At 37.3% G+C, this 17,289-nt stretch overlaps 1 protein-coding gene across 24 annotated transcripts in view; it reads right to left on the minus strand.

The window, feature by feature from the left end:
* The window catches only part of EIF4G3 (eukaryotic translation initiation factor 4 gamma 3), a 352,113-nt gene that overhangs the window by 40,351 nt on the left and 294,473 nt on the right, over positions 1–17,289 (minus strand). For all 24 annotated transcript variants that reach the window (XM_075994735.1, XM_075994744.1, XM_075994737.1 and 21 more), the window contains 8 exons: positions 16,489–16,635; positions 15,818–16,054; positions 14,667–14,771; positions 13,014–13,146; positions 10,409–10,503; positions 3,280–3,373; positions 2,191–2,308; positions 1,265–1,485 (listed from right to left, as the gene is read on the minus strand). In XM_075994735.1, the coding sequence (XP_075850850.1) occupies positions 1,265–1,485; positions 2,191–2,308; positions 3,280–3,373; positions 10,409–10,503; positions 13,014–13,146; positions 14,667–14,771; positions 15,818–16,054; positions 16,489–16,635 (1,150 nt within the window). The remainder of the gene's footprint in view (positions 1–1,264; positions 1,486–2,190; positions 2,309–3,279; positions 3,374–10,408; positions 10,504–13,013; positions 13,147–14,666; positions 14,772–15,817; positions 16,055–16,488; positions 16,636–17,289) is intronic.

Consider the following 17,289-nt stretch of genomic DNA (forward strand, 5'->3'; position numbering starts at 1 on the left):
TAACTTACAACAACCTCACAAACTCCTGGGCTCAAGGAATCCTCCTGCCTTAGCCTCCCAAATAGCTGGGACTACAGGTATGTACCACCATGCCTGGCTAATTTGTTCTATATATTTTAGGTTGTCTGGCTAATTTCTTTCTATTTTTAGTAGAGACGGGGTCTTGGTCTTGCTTAGGCTGGTCTCGAACTCCTGAGCTTAAACGATTCACCCACCTTGGCCTCCCAGAGTGCTAGGATTACAGGCATGAACCACGGCGCCTGGCCAAGAAAAAATTTAAATACTGAAACAAATGTGAAAGCTATATAAATGCTATGAACAACTAGTATTACTTCATCATTAAGGTTAAAAGATGCTGAAAATTATCTTTAATTAAAATTATTTTTCATCACTATTATTATCATTATCAATATGACATCTAATACCTTTTCTTGTTTTTGAGACAGGGTCTCACTGTCACCCAGGCTGGAGTGCAGTGGAGTGAACATAGTTCACCGCAGTCTCCAACTCCTGGAGATGAGTGATTCTCTTGCCTCTGTCTCCCGAATAGCTAGGAGTTTGGGCACATACAACCACACCCAGCTGTTCTTTTTTGGTAGAGACCAGTTCTTGCTATGTTACCCAGGGTCTTGGCCTCAAGTGATCCTCCTACCTGGGCCTCACATCTAGTACCTTTTGAAAACTTTGTATTTATCCGTAATGTTCTAAGTATTTACATGTATTAACTTCTCAATTTTCATAACAACACTATAAGGTAAGTACAACTTATCTCCATTTAACAGATAAGGAAACAAACATAGATGGGTTAAATATATGAGGAAATTTTTAGAGCATTATCTGAGCAGGTCTTCTAAGTATATACATGCTAAGTACATACAAAAAAAACACAGGTTGCTGAGGAAGATAAAGGCAACAGAAGACAACCTACTACCTTCTCTTTGGTTTGTCTTGCAGTGGTTCAACAGTGTTAGAATTTTCCCACATTTTAGGGGCTCTATGCAGCATGTGCACTCTCACAGCAATGTACAGTGTGGGATGCTAAGGGGACTTAATTTACAAACTGCTGAGGGAAAGTATATATAGTGAATGAGAACTATGTTACAAAATTTGAAGCTGTCCTATAACTTCTGAGGTGCCAAGTATATGTGTTGCTATGTTGTGTTGATTATGATACCTACCCATGTACAAAGTCTTCTTTGTATTTTTCCTTTCAAATTTAAGATCTCAAATCTTTACTTCTATATGCTCATCAAGAGCCTCTCACCTGACTCCCTTGTTTTGTTGCGCTCAGCCTCCACGCTGTCCCGCTCCACATCCACGCCTCCTGTGAGCTGTTTCACGGTCTCCAGCATTTCCCTTCGCTGCTCTTCTTGAGACTGATTGTCTAACAGGTCTTTACTGCTGCTGCCACGCATGAAAGTGTTTGGACGAGCTGCTGCAGACGGAAGGGGCTTGTCATTCTTCTCCCTGCCCATGCTTCCACGACTTAAAAAACAAAACAACACTTTTCAAAAGAAAGACTACTCTATACCTCCTACAAATTCAAATTATAACACTAAGACTTTCTAAAAGTATACAGAATAATGTTTTACAGATAACATCAGATATGTGAGACACCAATTATATTTTGAAGTATGATTATTCATATATACAAGTAAAATCATCAGAATATTTATTAAGATGCTTTAACATTCTTTAATATAAAAGGGATACTACTTAAAATTTTAAAATGTTAGTGGTAATTCCTTATTTTAGTTTAAAAAAAAATCTTTTAAGAAAAAAGAAGACAGTGATAAAAGTATGAACTAAATGAATGTTAGTAAAACAAATACCATGAGAACGTGGTATCTCTCTCTGGAGAGACCTATATGTGACTCCAGTGCCGTTTCAACAGGCCTGGCTTTTCCTAAGGAGCTCCTATCTTCCATCCTATCCAAAATCCACCAACTTATGTTTATATCTTAGAAATTATAGCATGTGAAGATTAAAGAAGGAAATCAATTTTAGGGAAGAAGGGAATGTATCTACAAAGACGATCATTATAACCCTTGTGGATGCATATGGGTGTGTGTGTGTTTTAGAGAGAGAGAGAGATAGACAGACAGACAGACAGACAGACAGACAAATAGACAGACATTCATACTGGCAAACAGGATGCCCTTGAGTAAACATAAAAAGCAGGATTCTCACCTAGTTAAGGTTCTTCGGGAATCAAATTCTACAGGTGTGGATGACGTGGACCCTGAAGATGCTGGAGGTTGCAGGGCAGAGAATCTGTTTAAACTGGAAGCACTTGACCGTAAGGCATCTACAGGTGTTGAGATTTAGAAAAAAATACAAATCACATGACTTAAATGTAGACAATCAAGTCACCCGCCTCCCTAGGTGGGACCTGAGACCAGGCATTTTTTAATCAGCTTAGATGATGCCAATCTCTTGGTTCATCTACCATCCTCTGAGAAGCAAAGTGTTAAAGAGGAAATTTGTACGTAAAGGAAGGTTTAGAAATCTTTGTTCATTACAACCATTTGCTTCTTTAAAAACATGATTATCTTGGTCAGGGCTCAGGGGTGGGAGTGGTAAATAGGAGGTAAGGGAAGAAAGCAAAAACAGAGAACACTGCACTTTAACAAAGTTAACCGACGTAAATACTATGACCTCATGAATGTAAAAATATGCATGTGGGTTTAAATGAGTAACGAAATTTTTAAAAATTTAAAGGAAAAAAAAAGGCTGAAATACTTAGTAGAAGGGACATATGGGAAGAAGGTTAAACACTGAAGTTTTTCTTCTTTCCATGGGGCCTCTTCAGCTATTAAGATTAAAAACATTTTCAGTCCTAAGGTCAAAGCTCTCAAAATCTGATTATTTAATGAAGATTTTGAAAATGTTTCAATTCAGTTCTTTATTCTTTTACAACTCCTTGTGATTAAATATTTCTACATATTAAGATTCTTTTTATCAGCATAATTAGTTTTCCTTTTAATTTGGGGTCTCAGTAATTTCTCTAACTATATTGAATTTGTGAACAACACAAGGGAACCTAAAAAATCAAGGTGTTAAATAGCCTAACTGAACTAAAAGAATTTTTTAAATATTTAAAATTATCTAAAGATACTTACAGGAGGAAATTCTTGATTTATATTAGAAGGAGAGGGACACAAATAAAAGTTTGGAAGATGTTTTCTTAAAATCATTATTCAATGACTGTGGGAATGTGCTGTAAGATGAACATTAACAGACCACATCTAGGTTTGAGGAGGGGCACTCAGTACTTACCAGTCTCACTTGCCTTTGCTCCACCACTGCTGCCTTTTCCCCAGCTGCCTAGTTGTGCTTTAGGTACCAGCTGAATTTTCTCATCAATTGTGGGCTATAACATAAGTGACCACAAGTCAATTAAAGGAAATGTTCTAGAAAAGTAGTTTTTCTTACATTCTTCTTCAGTGCATTAGAACCAATTTTAGCAACAAAATTTTGTTTGGAATGCCAATTGAAGAAACATAAACTGAGGCCAGGTGTGGTGGTTCAGACCTAGAATTCCAGCACTTTGGGGAAGGACTGCTTGAGCCCAGGAGTTCAAGACCAGCCTGGGTAACCTAGTGAGACACTGTCTCTATAAAAAATAAAAAAATTAGCTGGGTGTGGTAGTGTGTGCCTGTAGTCCCAGCTACTTGGGAGGCTGAGGCAGGAGGATCCCTTGAGCCCAGAAGTATGAGGTTGCAGTGAGCTATGATGACATCACTGCACTCCAGCCTGGGAAACAGAATGAAACCCAATATCAAAAACCAGAAACACCCATAAATTGTAGCTGTTCTCAGGACTAGGATCCCTGTGACCCCTGAAGCAATTCCTTGGACTCCGGTTTCCATAAAATGCAGTTGTTTTTTCTTTCTTCTTTCTTTCTTTTTTTTTTGAGACAAAATCTCACTTTGTTGCCCAGGCTAGAGTGAGTGCCGTGGCATCAGCCTAGCTCACAGCAACCTCAATATCCTGGGCTCAAGCGATCCTACTGCCTCAGCCTCCTGAATAGCTGGGACTACAGGCACGTGTCACCATGCCCGGTTAATTTTTGTGTGTGTATATATATATATATATATGTGTGTGTGTGTGTGTGTGTGTGTGTGTGTGTGTGTGTGTGTGTGTGTGTGTGTGTATATATATATATATCTTTTTAGTTGGTCAATTAATTTCTTTCTATTTTTGGTAGAGAGGAGGTCTCAGTCAGGCTGGTTTCAAACTCCTAACCTCGAGCAATCCGCCCACATTGGCCTCCCAGAGTACTAGGATTACAGGCGTGAGCCACCACGCCTGGCCCAAAATACAGTTTTGAAGGCATTGGTCTGAGAATTCATTCAGGACCTCCTATTTAAGATGGTTTATTAATTTGCTAAATACAGTAAGTAGTTTCTAATGATTCTTTTTGTACAATAATGCCACATAATTTAAAAAAGATAAAAGGGAATACACAAATACTATAAAATCAACTCATTAATCTCCTTACATTATTGTCAGAAAACAGGTTAGTAGACACCCAAAAATTTCATGTTGGGCCTAGGGATGGGGAGGTGAAATGTGATTCAGTAAAGGAGAAGAAGAAAAAAGAGAACAGAACATTAGGCTGGGAGTTCAGGGATATCTCATTTAACCCGCCAAGCACTTGAGTACAAGTGAAATGAATTACACTGTACTTGTATTAAAAAACATGTATTAATAACATAAAAGTAAAAAACATGTATTAATAACATAAAAGTTGTAATGCAGCACTTTGTAACAAAGGTATTTCTATGTTCTGACAGCTCATAATATGCTGCCTTCCTATTTAGCATGCTTTCACACAAATCTCTCCCAATTAACAATAAGTATGTTTAATCTGTTTTGAACTTTTTCTAGGATACTCATGTAGAGTACCTATGGTCTAATTATCTGAATACATAAAACTTGACACTTTGTATATTTTTCAAAATATTAAGGTAGTAATATTGGAGTAATATTAAATACCATCATCATTCTTTTTCATGGTGTCCATGAATAGAAACTATAATATTTAAAAACATAAGTGTTATTAAATATTGATATATAATTTTCAAAGATGTTGGGGCTGATGTTGAAAGAATTCTTCTAGGTGTATGTGCTTGATTAGTAATTTATTAAATCCACCAGTCAAATGATCCATTCTGTATGGAGCCTTTGAAGCGATGTTTTCAGAGTTTATTTATAATCACTGAAAACAGATGGTTCTGTAAAATTACAAGTAATTATAGGCTCCTTAAACTCACAATATACATTATTTCAACATTTAAATGAAAGCCCATTTTCTTCAAAAATAATTTTCTACTGCTTTCTCATAAAAATATGAAAAAAGACTTAACATTTATAGTTTTAAAAGCCTACATATAGCTCAAATTAAGATTTTTGAACCTTAGGTGTGAAACTATTAGAATTCTAGAGGAAAATGTTGGAAATACCCTTCTAGACATTGGCCTAAGCAAAGAATTTATGAAGAAGACCCCAAAGGCAATCACAACAGCAACAAAAATAAACAAATGGGACCTGATCAAATTAAAAAGCTTCTGCACAGCCAAAGAAACTGTCAAGAGAGCAAACAGACAACCCACAGAATGGGAGAAAATTTTTACAAGCTACACATCTGATAAAGACCTGATAACTAGAATCTATTTAGAACTCAGGAAAATCAGCAAGAAAAAATCAAACAACCCTATCAAACAATGGGCAAAGGACATGAACAGAAACTTCTCAAAAGACGACAGAATAACGGCCAACAAACATATGGAAAAATGTTCAACATCTCTCATCATCAGGGAAATGCAAATCAAAACCACATGAGCTATCACTTAACTCCAGTGAGAATGGCCTTTATCAAAAAGTCCCCAAACAACAAATGCTGGCGTGGATGCGGAGAGAGAGGAACACTCCTACACTGCTGGTGGCACTGCAAACTAGTTCAACCTCTGTGGAAAGCAATATGGAGATGCCTCAAAGTGATACAAGTAGATCTACCATTTGATCCAGCAATTCCACTACTGGGCATCTACCCAAAAGATCAAAAGTCACTTTATGAAAAAGACAAATGTTTATTGCAGCACAATTCACAATTGCAAAGCTGTGGAAACAACCCAAGTGCCCATCAATTTGTGAGTGGATTAATAAAATGTGGTATATGTATACCATGGAGTACTACTCAGCTTTAAGAAACACTGGTGATATAGCACCTCTTGTATATTCTGGATAGAGCTGGAACCCATTCTATTAAGTGAAGTATATCTCAAGAATGGAAAAACCAGCACCACATGTACTCACCAGCAAATTGGTATTAACGAATCAACACCTAAGTGGATATATAGGACTAACATTTATCAGGTGTTAGGAGGGTGGGAGTGGGGAGGAAGGGATGGGTACATACAACCCAAACGAGTAAGATGTGCAACATTTGGGGGATGGACATGCTTGAAGCTCTTACTCGAGGGGGGAGGGGAGCCATGGGCAATATATATAACCTTAACACTTGTGCCCCCGTAATATGCTAAAATAAAAATTAAAAAAAAGTTTAAAAGACATGACAGAATAATGTGATGTTAAACCAATCTCACCACAATAAGAGTATTTTACTTTAAAGAAATATTGTGTAGTTGGCCGGGCGCGATGGCTCACGCCTGTAATCCTAGCATTCTGGGAGGCCGAGGTGGGCGGATAGCTCAAAGTCAGGAGTTCGAAACCAGCCTAAGAGCAAGACCCCATCTCTACTAAAAATAGAAAGAAACTAATTAGCCAACTAAAAATATATAGAAAAAATTAGCTGGGCATGGTGGCACATGACTGTAGTCTCAGCTACTCAGGAGGCTGAGGCAGGAAGGTCACTTGAGCCCAGGAGTTTGCTGTGAGCTAGGCTGATGCCATAGAACTCTAGCCCAGGCAACAGAGTGAGACTCTGTCTCAAAAAAAAAAAAAAAAAAAAAAAAAAAAAAAAAAAGAAATATTGTGCAGCCTTTCCTTTTTAACCTTTCATTCTAGATTTCAACTGAGTATATGCTATAATAAACAAATCTAATTAATCCCAGTCATTCATATTTATGTAGTAGACTGTCATACATGACCAGTTATCATATCAACTGTAATACCATAATTACAAAAATGGCAAAAGTCAATCTTTATGAAAGCTTAAAACAAGTTTTAATAAAAGGTAATAAATATTGCTCTAATTTTCCATAAAAATTACCTTTCCTTCTCCTACCTTTTTCCTCTTTGAATAGTACCTTTTATAGCATGTTAATACACAAGATATTTATAGCAATTTTCCTTAAGTTAGCCTTGTACATGGTTGCTTTGTTTTCTAATACACAAATTTATCAGAAGGCACTGACACTGGACTCCTAAACAGTTTCAGATTTTTGTCCCTTTTTAGGTTCCTCTAGAATGATTTTCCTCAGAAAAGGATAAAAGAATAATTTAAAAGAAACTTAAGGAACCAGAAGAAAATGATGATACAACATAGCAACTTGAAACTTACAGCATTTGAAAGGCATAAATAAATTGATAGGTTCCTAAAACTTACCATTTAGGACAAACAGAATAACATTCTGACTAGAAACATAAAAATGGACCACATTTATTAAAAGTAGGAAAACTCTTAAGCTTATAGTAACAATGTATTAAATCGTATATAGTAACACACAGCCAAAAGCATTAGAAATTCATCGCCAGATATTCTGATGTACTATCCTGAAAAAAGGGTGATACAAACCATTAACATATAACAGAATATGGCATTTATTTCAGAAGGAGAAAAAGACAAGTTTCATCACAATAACAGATTTACAGATTTCAGCTTTGAACATGCTCTAGAGATATATTTTAAGATAAAAAAAGAAAAACAAGACTCACCTCCAAAATAAAAGTATATATCATTATAAATACTCTTTATGCTTTTACAATGTCAAACATTTAGAAACTTCTGAATTCTACATATTTTCACCAGTTAACCTATTTGGCCATAACGTATCCTAAATTTCCTTTTGAGAATTACATTCATGTTTTCAGTCTATTAGTCCAATATAGATGGAGCAATTCTACTTCTTTTTCTTCTTCTTTTGTGGTTCTTCCCTAGAGGTGCTATCTGTCCTGGTGCTGCTGCTACTGGAAGAGCTGGAAGGTGAGTCTGAACAGAGGAGGAGGAAGAGGTGGTGGAGGAGGCTGAAGATAATGAACTAGAGGAGTTTTCATCAGTGTCACTGTCTTCTGAGGAGGATGAGGTTGACGTTTCTTTCACTCTCTGATTAAGAATCACTGGCTGAACTATCATTGCTATTGCTACTGGAACTAGTTACACTCTTAGACCTTTTTTTCTTGGTCTTTCTACATTAGTTTCTCTAATGCTTTGTTGTAATAATTATCTTTTTTTTTTCTTTTAAAGCTTTTTTTAGTTCTGTTGTTCTTAAAGGCCTATGTAGATATTTTCTTTTTCCTATGCATTCATAAGCCCAACGTTCAAATTCCAAGCATTTCTGACATCTTACATATTGCTTATTTGCTTCACCTTGTCTCTGGGCTATGAGCTGATACATGGGAGTCACCATTAGAGCAGCTGAGGCCTGCTGAGCTGGGTTTTGGGAAACTCCTTAGATGGTGTGGGGACTTCAAACACCCTAGGAATTCTTTAAACATAAGGTTTTGGTTAAAGCTGCCTCTAGCTGGAAATGGATGGGAATCAAGTTGTATTCAGCAATGGAATTCCTGCTCTGAGACATAAGTAACTAGAAGAATGTATAAGAATCTTGGAGAACAGGATCCTAGCTAATTACAACATTGAGAGATCCAGAGGAGAACAGAGAAGAAATGTTCTTTTATTTTTTTGTGACACAGGGTCTTGCTCTATTGCCTGCGCTAGAGTGCAGTGGCATCATCAAAGCTCACTGCAACCTCAAGCTCCTGGGCTCAAGGGATCCTTCTGCCTCAGCTTCCCTAGCAGCCAGGTCTACAGGTACATGCCACCACATCTGGCTAATTTCTAAATTTTTTGTAGAGAAGGGGTCTCACTATGTTGCTCAGGCTGGTCTTCAATTCCTGGCCTCAAGTGATCCTCCTGCCTCAGCCTCCCAAAGTGCTAGGATTATAAGCATGTGCCACAGTGCCTGGCCTGAGAGGGGGAATGTTCTAACATGAAGCAAAGGTTTTTTTTTTTTGAGACAGAGTCTCACTCTGTTGCTTGGGCTAGAGTGCTGCGGTGTCAGCCTAGCTCACAGCAACCTCAAACTCCTGGGCTCAAGTAATCCTTCTGTCTCAGCCTCCCAAGTAGCTGGGACTACAGGCATGTGCCAACCATGCCCAGGTAATTTTTTCTATATATTTTTAGTTGCCCGGCTAATTTCTTTCTGTTTTTAGTAGAGAATGGGTCTCAGTCTTGCTCAGGCTGGTGTCAAACTCCTGACCTCAAGTGATCCTCCTGCCTCGGCCTCCCAGAGTGCTAGGATTACAGGTGTGAGCCACCAGGCCCGGCCCATGAAGCAAAGTTTTGAGAAAACCATGAAGATACAAGCAACAGCTCATTTTATTCTAATTTTCTCAAAGAATTTTACTTTTTGTCAGTTATCTTCTTTCATTTAATGTTTTCACATTAGCATTAGATTATCTTTAGTATTCTACTGGCAGGCTGGCAATTTTCAAACTATGGAACATATATTACAAGTAAGGATCAAACTAGACTTGCAAACAGTCTGAAAAACCCACAAGACTGTAGAAGTTTCTACTTTCACCAAATTTAATTCCACTTTCTCCACATTCTCCAAAGTTCTTTATCCTACTTTTAGTGATTAATTTCTACTGCTGAAAACATCTGCTAGGAGAAACTTCTTTCCTCTTATTGCCTATAGACTCTCAAGAGAGAGGAAAGTGGAGTATATTAAATTTTTATTACAGAGTGATTTCCAGTAGGTCCTCTGTGATGTCTTTAGGCCTTGGATCTGGCAAACCATTAATTCCTTTCATGGTTAGATTTAAACAGGTAACTGCCTCTTCCCCAGAGGTAAGGATGCACTGAATAAAAACTTGCACTTGACTAAGGCTTATGAAGTATTTCTGTTGTCATCTCTCTTATTAAGCATCTCCTAACTCTAAGAATTAACCCAATCATTTCCTCTTTAGGAAAACCTCATAGAAATAAAAAGACTAATGCCAAGACAAGTATGTAGAATATAGTGATCAATACTGACTTGTAGTAAAGTGTCTGCATTAAAAAATAACCACCACACAAAATACACAATATTGTAACTTTAAATGAGGAAGAAGTACTTTTGAGACTCATGTTTTGGAAATGTTGTAAATTGTATTAAAAAGTTTTTATATCAATGGCATCAAAAAAGAATGTTGATTGTGTTTTAAGCTTCCCACTCACCTTAGTGATTTTCAGGAATTTTGAGGGATCCAGTACCCGACTATTCTTGGCTCCTTGTACAGTGTTCCACCCACCTTCGTCCACTCTCTGGACGCCTACAGGGAGAATAAGAGCAGAGTAAGCTAGTCTTTCACTTGTTTCATGTTAGTTTGACAGGGAAAGAGTGAGCAGCATTTTCAACTCATCCACTTCAATCAAAACCAATGAAAAAGACAAAAGAAGCTGTTAAAGCATTGCTGACAGATTTTCAATACCCACAGCATGAAAATATAAATAAGCAGAAGCACCCTGCTTATACTGGATCTCCCATTAAACATTACGGACCTAGGAAAAAACCAATTGAAACAAATGAATATTCCTAGGCAGGGCCAAATCTAATGACTAGAACACTTTGGGAGAAGTGAGATGGAAATTATTTATTCTAAAGTTTATTGCACTTAATGGTGTCAAGTGACACATGTATGCTTTAATTTTCCTCCAAACCTGCTTCTCCAACATTTCAGCTGCTCAGGCAGAAAAACTTGACTCCTCTCATATTTCACATCCAATTTGTCAGCAAATATTGTCAGTTCAACCTTTACAATATGTTCAGAATCTAGTCCCTTCTAACTATTACCAACATTAGCAGTTTTGTTTAAGCCACCAACATCTCTTTCCTGGATTACTGCACAAACCTCCTCTCTTTGGCCTCTCAGCTTCCACCTTTAGCTGTTTTCATCATAGTAGCCAGAGTATTCCCAGTAAAGTATAAGCCAGATTCTGTTATTCTTCTGTTCAAAACACTTCTGATACCTTCTATATCACTCAGAGAAAAAGACAAGATCCCGTACAAATAACCTACCCAGCTCCAAATAATATGGCTCATATTGGCTCTCAGTCTCAATCTTCTACATCTCTTCCCCTTATACACTTAGCTTCAGCCACACTGGACTCCATGCTATTCCTTGAAAATACTGCTTCGGAGCCTTTATACTTACTATTCCCTTTGCCTAAAACCCTCTCTCCCCAGATAGCCACAATTTAACTCCCTCACCTGCTTCAGGTCCTTGCTCAAATAATATCAACCTTAATAGATAATCTAACCTCATTTAAAATTGCTACTCTACTCACCAAGCCCTGCACTCCTCACTCCCTCTCCCTTCTTTTTCTATGGAACAAGTTTATTTGATAAATTACATACATTATATCATATATATAAAATATATTATATCAACAAATTATATTATATTTTTCTTAAGTATTTGTTTATTGTCTTTTCCACCCCAGTAAGGTATAAACTGGATGAGGGAAGGGACTTTGTGTCTCTCACTTAAGTGACAGGCACTCAATAAATATTTGTTGAATGAATGAATGAAAAATCACCAAACTGTCTATCCAAACAAAAGCTTTCCTGATCCTAATATACTTCTTGATTTTCTATGAGCTTCCTGATCCTAACATAATTCTTGATTTTCTACGAGCTATCTGATATTACTGATCTTAAAAATATTTGCTTCTTTCTTGTTTCTGTGACTCATATATCCTAGTTCTTTCTCTCCACATACTCTTTATCTGTCATTTCTCCAAAAGTTCTTTTCCCCTTCAGTCATCTGTGGACATCCTCCAAGAATTAGGTTTCCATATCTTCTCCTTTCCTCTCTCAATCTAGTTCAATAACAAAAAAGTCATTACCTGAGACGTACTGTGATAGGTGCTAAGAGTGTGGAAGGTGAGTCAAATGTGGCATCTCATGAAACATTCACTCATTCATTTATTGAGACAGAGTCTCGCTCTGTTGCCCAGGCTAGAGTGAGTGCCGTGGCGTCAGCCTAGCTCACAGCAACCTCAAACTCCTGGGCTCAAGCAATCCTCCTGCCTCAGCCTCCTGAGTAGCTGGGACTACAGGCATGCACCACCGTGCCCGGCTAATTTTTTCTATATATTTTTGGTTGGCCAATTAATTTCTTTCTATTTATAGTAGAGACGGACGGGGTCTCGCTCTTGCTCAGGCTGGTTTCAAACTCCTGAACTCAAGCAATCCTCTTGCCTTGGCCTCCCAGAGTGCTAGGATTATAGGTGTGAGCCACTGCCCCCAGCCTCCTATCAGTCTTGATTATTTCTTTTTACAACATATGTTTAATTACATGACTAAAATTGTTCTCTTCCAAATATCAATAATCCTTCAAGATCTAAGTTCAAGTGCTCCTTCCTCAAATAAAGATTTCTGCCAGCCTTCTACCTATCTTCTCTAAATTTTAACAACATTAATGGACAATACTTTTCATAATTGATAATATCTTCCATTTGCTTGACAAATGTTCCCTGTGTTAGTTTTACCTTGCCAGATAAATTGCAAGCTTTTAGAGAGAAGGAACTATATTTCCCACTCCTATCTCTGATCACTACCGAGTATATAGAAGATGCCCAATAAAGTCTTGTTGATCAATGGCTTTTAAGTAGTCAAATAAATCATGTTAATGCAATTTCTGCTTTTACTCAATAACTAGTCTCCAGGTGAAACTGCTTCATTTTTCTCTCTGATCTCATATCACATCTAAAGAGAGAATCCTTAAATATGCCCCCAAACTTTCAAGTTCTCTAAAGCCAAGTAGACTTCATTCCTCACCTGGTCTTCTCTTCTCCTTGGTCATGAGCTGCTGGACCTTCCTTTGTTCTTCTTGTTCTTCTATTTTAGCCTCTTTGTGAATCTGTTCAATAGTTTTAGGCCCTTGATCTGCTCTTCGAGATACCCAATTACACTATTAAAGTAGAAAATAAGGTTATCAATCAGATAGCCAAAAGTAGAAATAAAAAGGTTTTAAAAAATCTTTATTTTTCACTCTGAAAAAGTATAAAATATATACATAATCTGCTATTATGGCAGTTTTTCACCTGTCTTATAGATGGCACTATGAATAGTTTGAGAATTAAAGCTAATGAATTAAATTCTTCTCAATCAACCCTAGCCAACTGTATGTTGAACATTCCAATAGCCGATGGATAAAAAGAACAGAGTTAAAGACTGGCCTAAGTATAAATATATTTTTAGCATGGCATATCTTTCTCCACAGCCCAAATGTATTGTATCATTATTTTGTATATGTGAAAGGAAGAAAGAGAAGATGAATCAAAAAGGATGAGGATTCCTTGGCCTTGCCTTACTTTGGGGTATTACTACACAGATCATATCACACTCCATAGGCATTCTAAATTAAGGCGTTCTAAATTAATGACTAACATTTTTCTTCCTCCAACATTATGGTTCTGTTCTGGTATCTTAAACAAAATGCCACACCACTTTGCCCTTTGGTTATCTCCTCTACTAAGGAAAAACAAGTTGTCTCTTTATAATCATACTTCTCTTTTCCTTCCTAGCTATAGTCCTAACATCTGAAATAAGCACAAGTGGTTGAAAGCTTGGGTGAAGAAGCTTTTTATATTTATTTGTATTAGCTAGAGGCAAGGATGGCAAACAGGTTTAAACCAGCATGCAAATTCCAATCAACTAGTAGTGGCTCTGGTAATAAGAAGGATCCTAAGATCACATCTGGACTTAGGATAAAGAACCATCATCAATGTTATCTGGCTTGGGCGCAGGAGAAGGGAGAGGAGGGGCCTTGTATTCACTTTCTCTAGTTTAGGGCAGGCTGCAGCATATTCCCTGTAGGAGTTAAACTAAGAAAAGCGAACAGAGGTGGTAGTGGTAAGAACTGTATCTAGTGTGAAAAATAAGGGAGGTAAAAAGAAGCAGAAGAGGGGGGTCTATAGGAAAAACAGGGAAGAAACCACTAACGTCTGTAAGCTGGGCAATTTACAAAATGATCTCATTAAATTTTTACAACAAATCTTCAAGGTAGGCAATATCCCCATTCTAGAAATTAAAAACATATAAAGCTCAGGGAACTTAAATATATTCATTGTGGATATGAGACTTTCTGATTTATTAAGCTTACAAAGACTAAATTTAATTGACCACAGTTTGAATTCAAAATGGCCAATTTCAAAATTGGAATGTGGTTTGATAATCAGAATAAGGAGAAGAAAACAAGTAACAGGCAACTGGCCTTATGTCCTTTCACGTAACTCTCGCTGCAAGTTTGCCGATTCAAGTTCTGAGAGTCCTGAAGCTTTTGCTTTAGGCATTAAGTTCAGGCACAAAGCATTAAGCATTAAGCTTTTATACATGTAAAGTATAGGCCATCCTTTCCCAATCCAATACTTTAAAAGAGACTGTACCATTAGAGGCTTATTTATTTATTTATTTATTTTTCCTACTCACCAGCCTTAGGTCTATCACATCTTGAAGCATGAATCGAATCCTAGATGAGGTTTTTCTTTCTTTCACAATTTTCTCCATCTGATTAAAGTACTGGTCCATACGTGGCTGCAAGAGATAAAATCATTAGTATTCATTCCCACCTGAGGAATTCAAATGTAATTTTACCACGTAGAAGTTTTAAATAGTCTGGGAATATTAATTTATAGCCAAAAGGTAATGTGGCAGAATTTTTACTTGTGCATATAACAACCCAAAATAAAGACTACACTTTCCAGGTTCCCTGGTAGCTAGTTTTGGTCATGTGATTAATTACAGGCCAGAATACAAATGGAAATGTTATACTGCAGCTCCCTGGAATATTCCTTGAGAGAGCGGAGGTCGTGTCCTTTGCCCCTTTTCCTACCTTCTCTGGTAAGAATGATTAGGACAAGGGTTACACCTAAGGAATAGAAGAACATTAAGCTGGAAGGACTGACCTCTGAACTTTGTTTTTCTATTTTTAATTTCAGTACTGCCATCAATAAACTTTGTTTACATTAAGTGAGAAAGAAACCCCAATCTTGTATAAACCACTGGGTTTTCTGTCATAGCCAAACATAATCCTAGCAGATTCCGATGTTATAGAGTATTTCTGACATTATTTCTCTGAAGCATTTCTAATTTCCACAACCCTTATTTGGATAGCACTATGTTACGTTTGAATTATAGTATTTTTAATGATTTCTTATATTATGGTTAGATAGCTGAGTCATTAATTAGAGCATAAACTCAAGAAAGCTACTGGGTCTTCATTTCAGCATCACCCTTAGGTGTGGCTCATAGTAACTTTTCTCTCCTTATTTCTGCTCACAATTTGCTATACATACAAATGACTTGTGAAATGGTTATAGAGCAAGAAAAAGAACAAGAGCCAAATGATCGAACAATCTACAAATTGGGTTTTATGTAATTTGGGACCCTCCTCACCTCTGACTAATGGAAATGTGCTAAGAAGTATGATGCTCAAACACGGACAAAGAAATAGGTAAAAGAAGAAAAATAAGCAACTTAGACTTGTTGAGCCAAGATAGAACTCATTTGTTGACAGTCTAAGTTCTTTTGCAACTGATAAAGAGCCCCTCATGAAGGTTTCTATGTTACTGAAGTTTTACCTTTGCTTTCTCGAAGTCCAGGTCTTTGCCAATGGTGGTGAGCAAGCGACATAGGCACTCCAGGGATTCTTCATCATGGTTCTTCAGCAGCTTCACCACACAGTCATGCATGATGGCTTCAGTCAGCATTTTGAGTTTAAAGAGTTCTCCAATAAACTTGATGTTGCCAATGGATCTCCGCCGGGCTTTGTCCTTGGCTTCTTCTAGTTCATCATGAAGTCTTGTCCTCTCCTCTGGCTATTGTGTAAGGAGGAATAATAGCATCTTGTTGATAAAAGTTGTACTGCACAACAGACACTAAGATTCACAGTCCTTACCCATTCTGGGGGTCAGGTTCCCTTTGAGAACCTGACAGATAACTGTGGACTTACTCCTCAGAAAACTGAACTATATCCAAAAGTTTGTATCCATTTCACATTTCTGGAACAAAGCAACCTCTCTGAAGTCTAGGATTAGACTAAATCTCTGGCTTGGAAAGATGAGTTGCTCTAACATTAGGCACTAAAGAAAAGGAATAAAGCATTCCCTGAAATATCAATACGGTATCTCTACATGAAAAAAAGGCTACAGGCACCCTCAAGATAGTAGGGAGATGCTGCATATGGATTCATGCAAATTCTACTTGAGGGCACTCAAACTAGATAAGTACTATTTTTCTGTGAAAAACTTACAGCACTGGCAGCCTCAAGTTCTTTCTGCTTCTTCTCAAAGACGTCATCATCTGCTTTATCTTTTTCAAATTCCTTCTGGCAACGGTTCAGCAGTAGCTTCCGGAAATTCACTGTGTTACCAGGCTTGTCTGCCATGGGTACTTTCAGCTGCATCCAGAGAGGAAAATGTAAAAGCAGTAAGATTAAAGACATTAAAAATATCTATTTTTTTTTATTGTGCAAAATAGTGCTGACTGAACCACGGGTAAGCATTCTACAACCGGCATACAATTTAGCTTCAAGCATTTCATGATTCAACAATAAGACATCTTGAATTTTATAAAAAAAGGCATGAATTCCTCTCATATAAATGTACTGTATCTTTTATAGCCATGCCTCTGGCTGACATGGAAATCCTTGTGATATCATTAAAACTATAACCTTGCACTTATTTTTTTTTTTTTAATTTTGTAGACTTACAAAATTTTTTAAACTATCATTGTAATATGTATGTTGGTTTAAAGGAACAAACAGAAATGACATAAGGCAGGGAAGAATTTCATGGCCACAGGAAAACTGCTGTACTAGATAAAATATTTTTTTTCATTTTTAAATTAAGAGATGAGGTCTTGGCCAGGTGGCGTGGTGGCTCATGCCTGTAATACTAGCACTCTGGGAGGCCAAGGTGGGAGGATCACTCAAGGTCAGGAGTTTGAAACCAGCCTGAGTAAGAGTGAGACCACATCTCTACTATAAATAGAAGGAAATTAATTGACCAACTAAAAATATATGGAAAAAATTAGCCGGGCATGGTGGCACAAG

Source organism: Microcebus murinus, chromosome 2, assembly GCF_040939455.1.
Source record: "Microcebus murinus isolate Inina chromosome 2, M.murinus_Inina_mat1.0, whole genome shotgun sequence".
NCBI lineage: Eukaryota > Metazoa > Chordata > Mammalia > Primates > Cheirogaleidae > Microcebus > Microcebus murinus.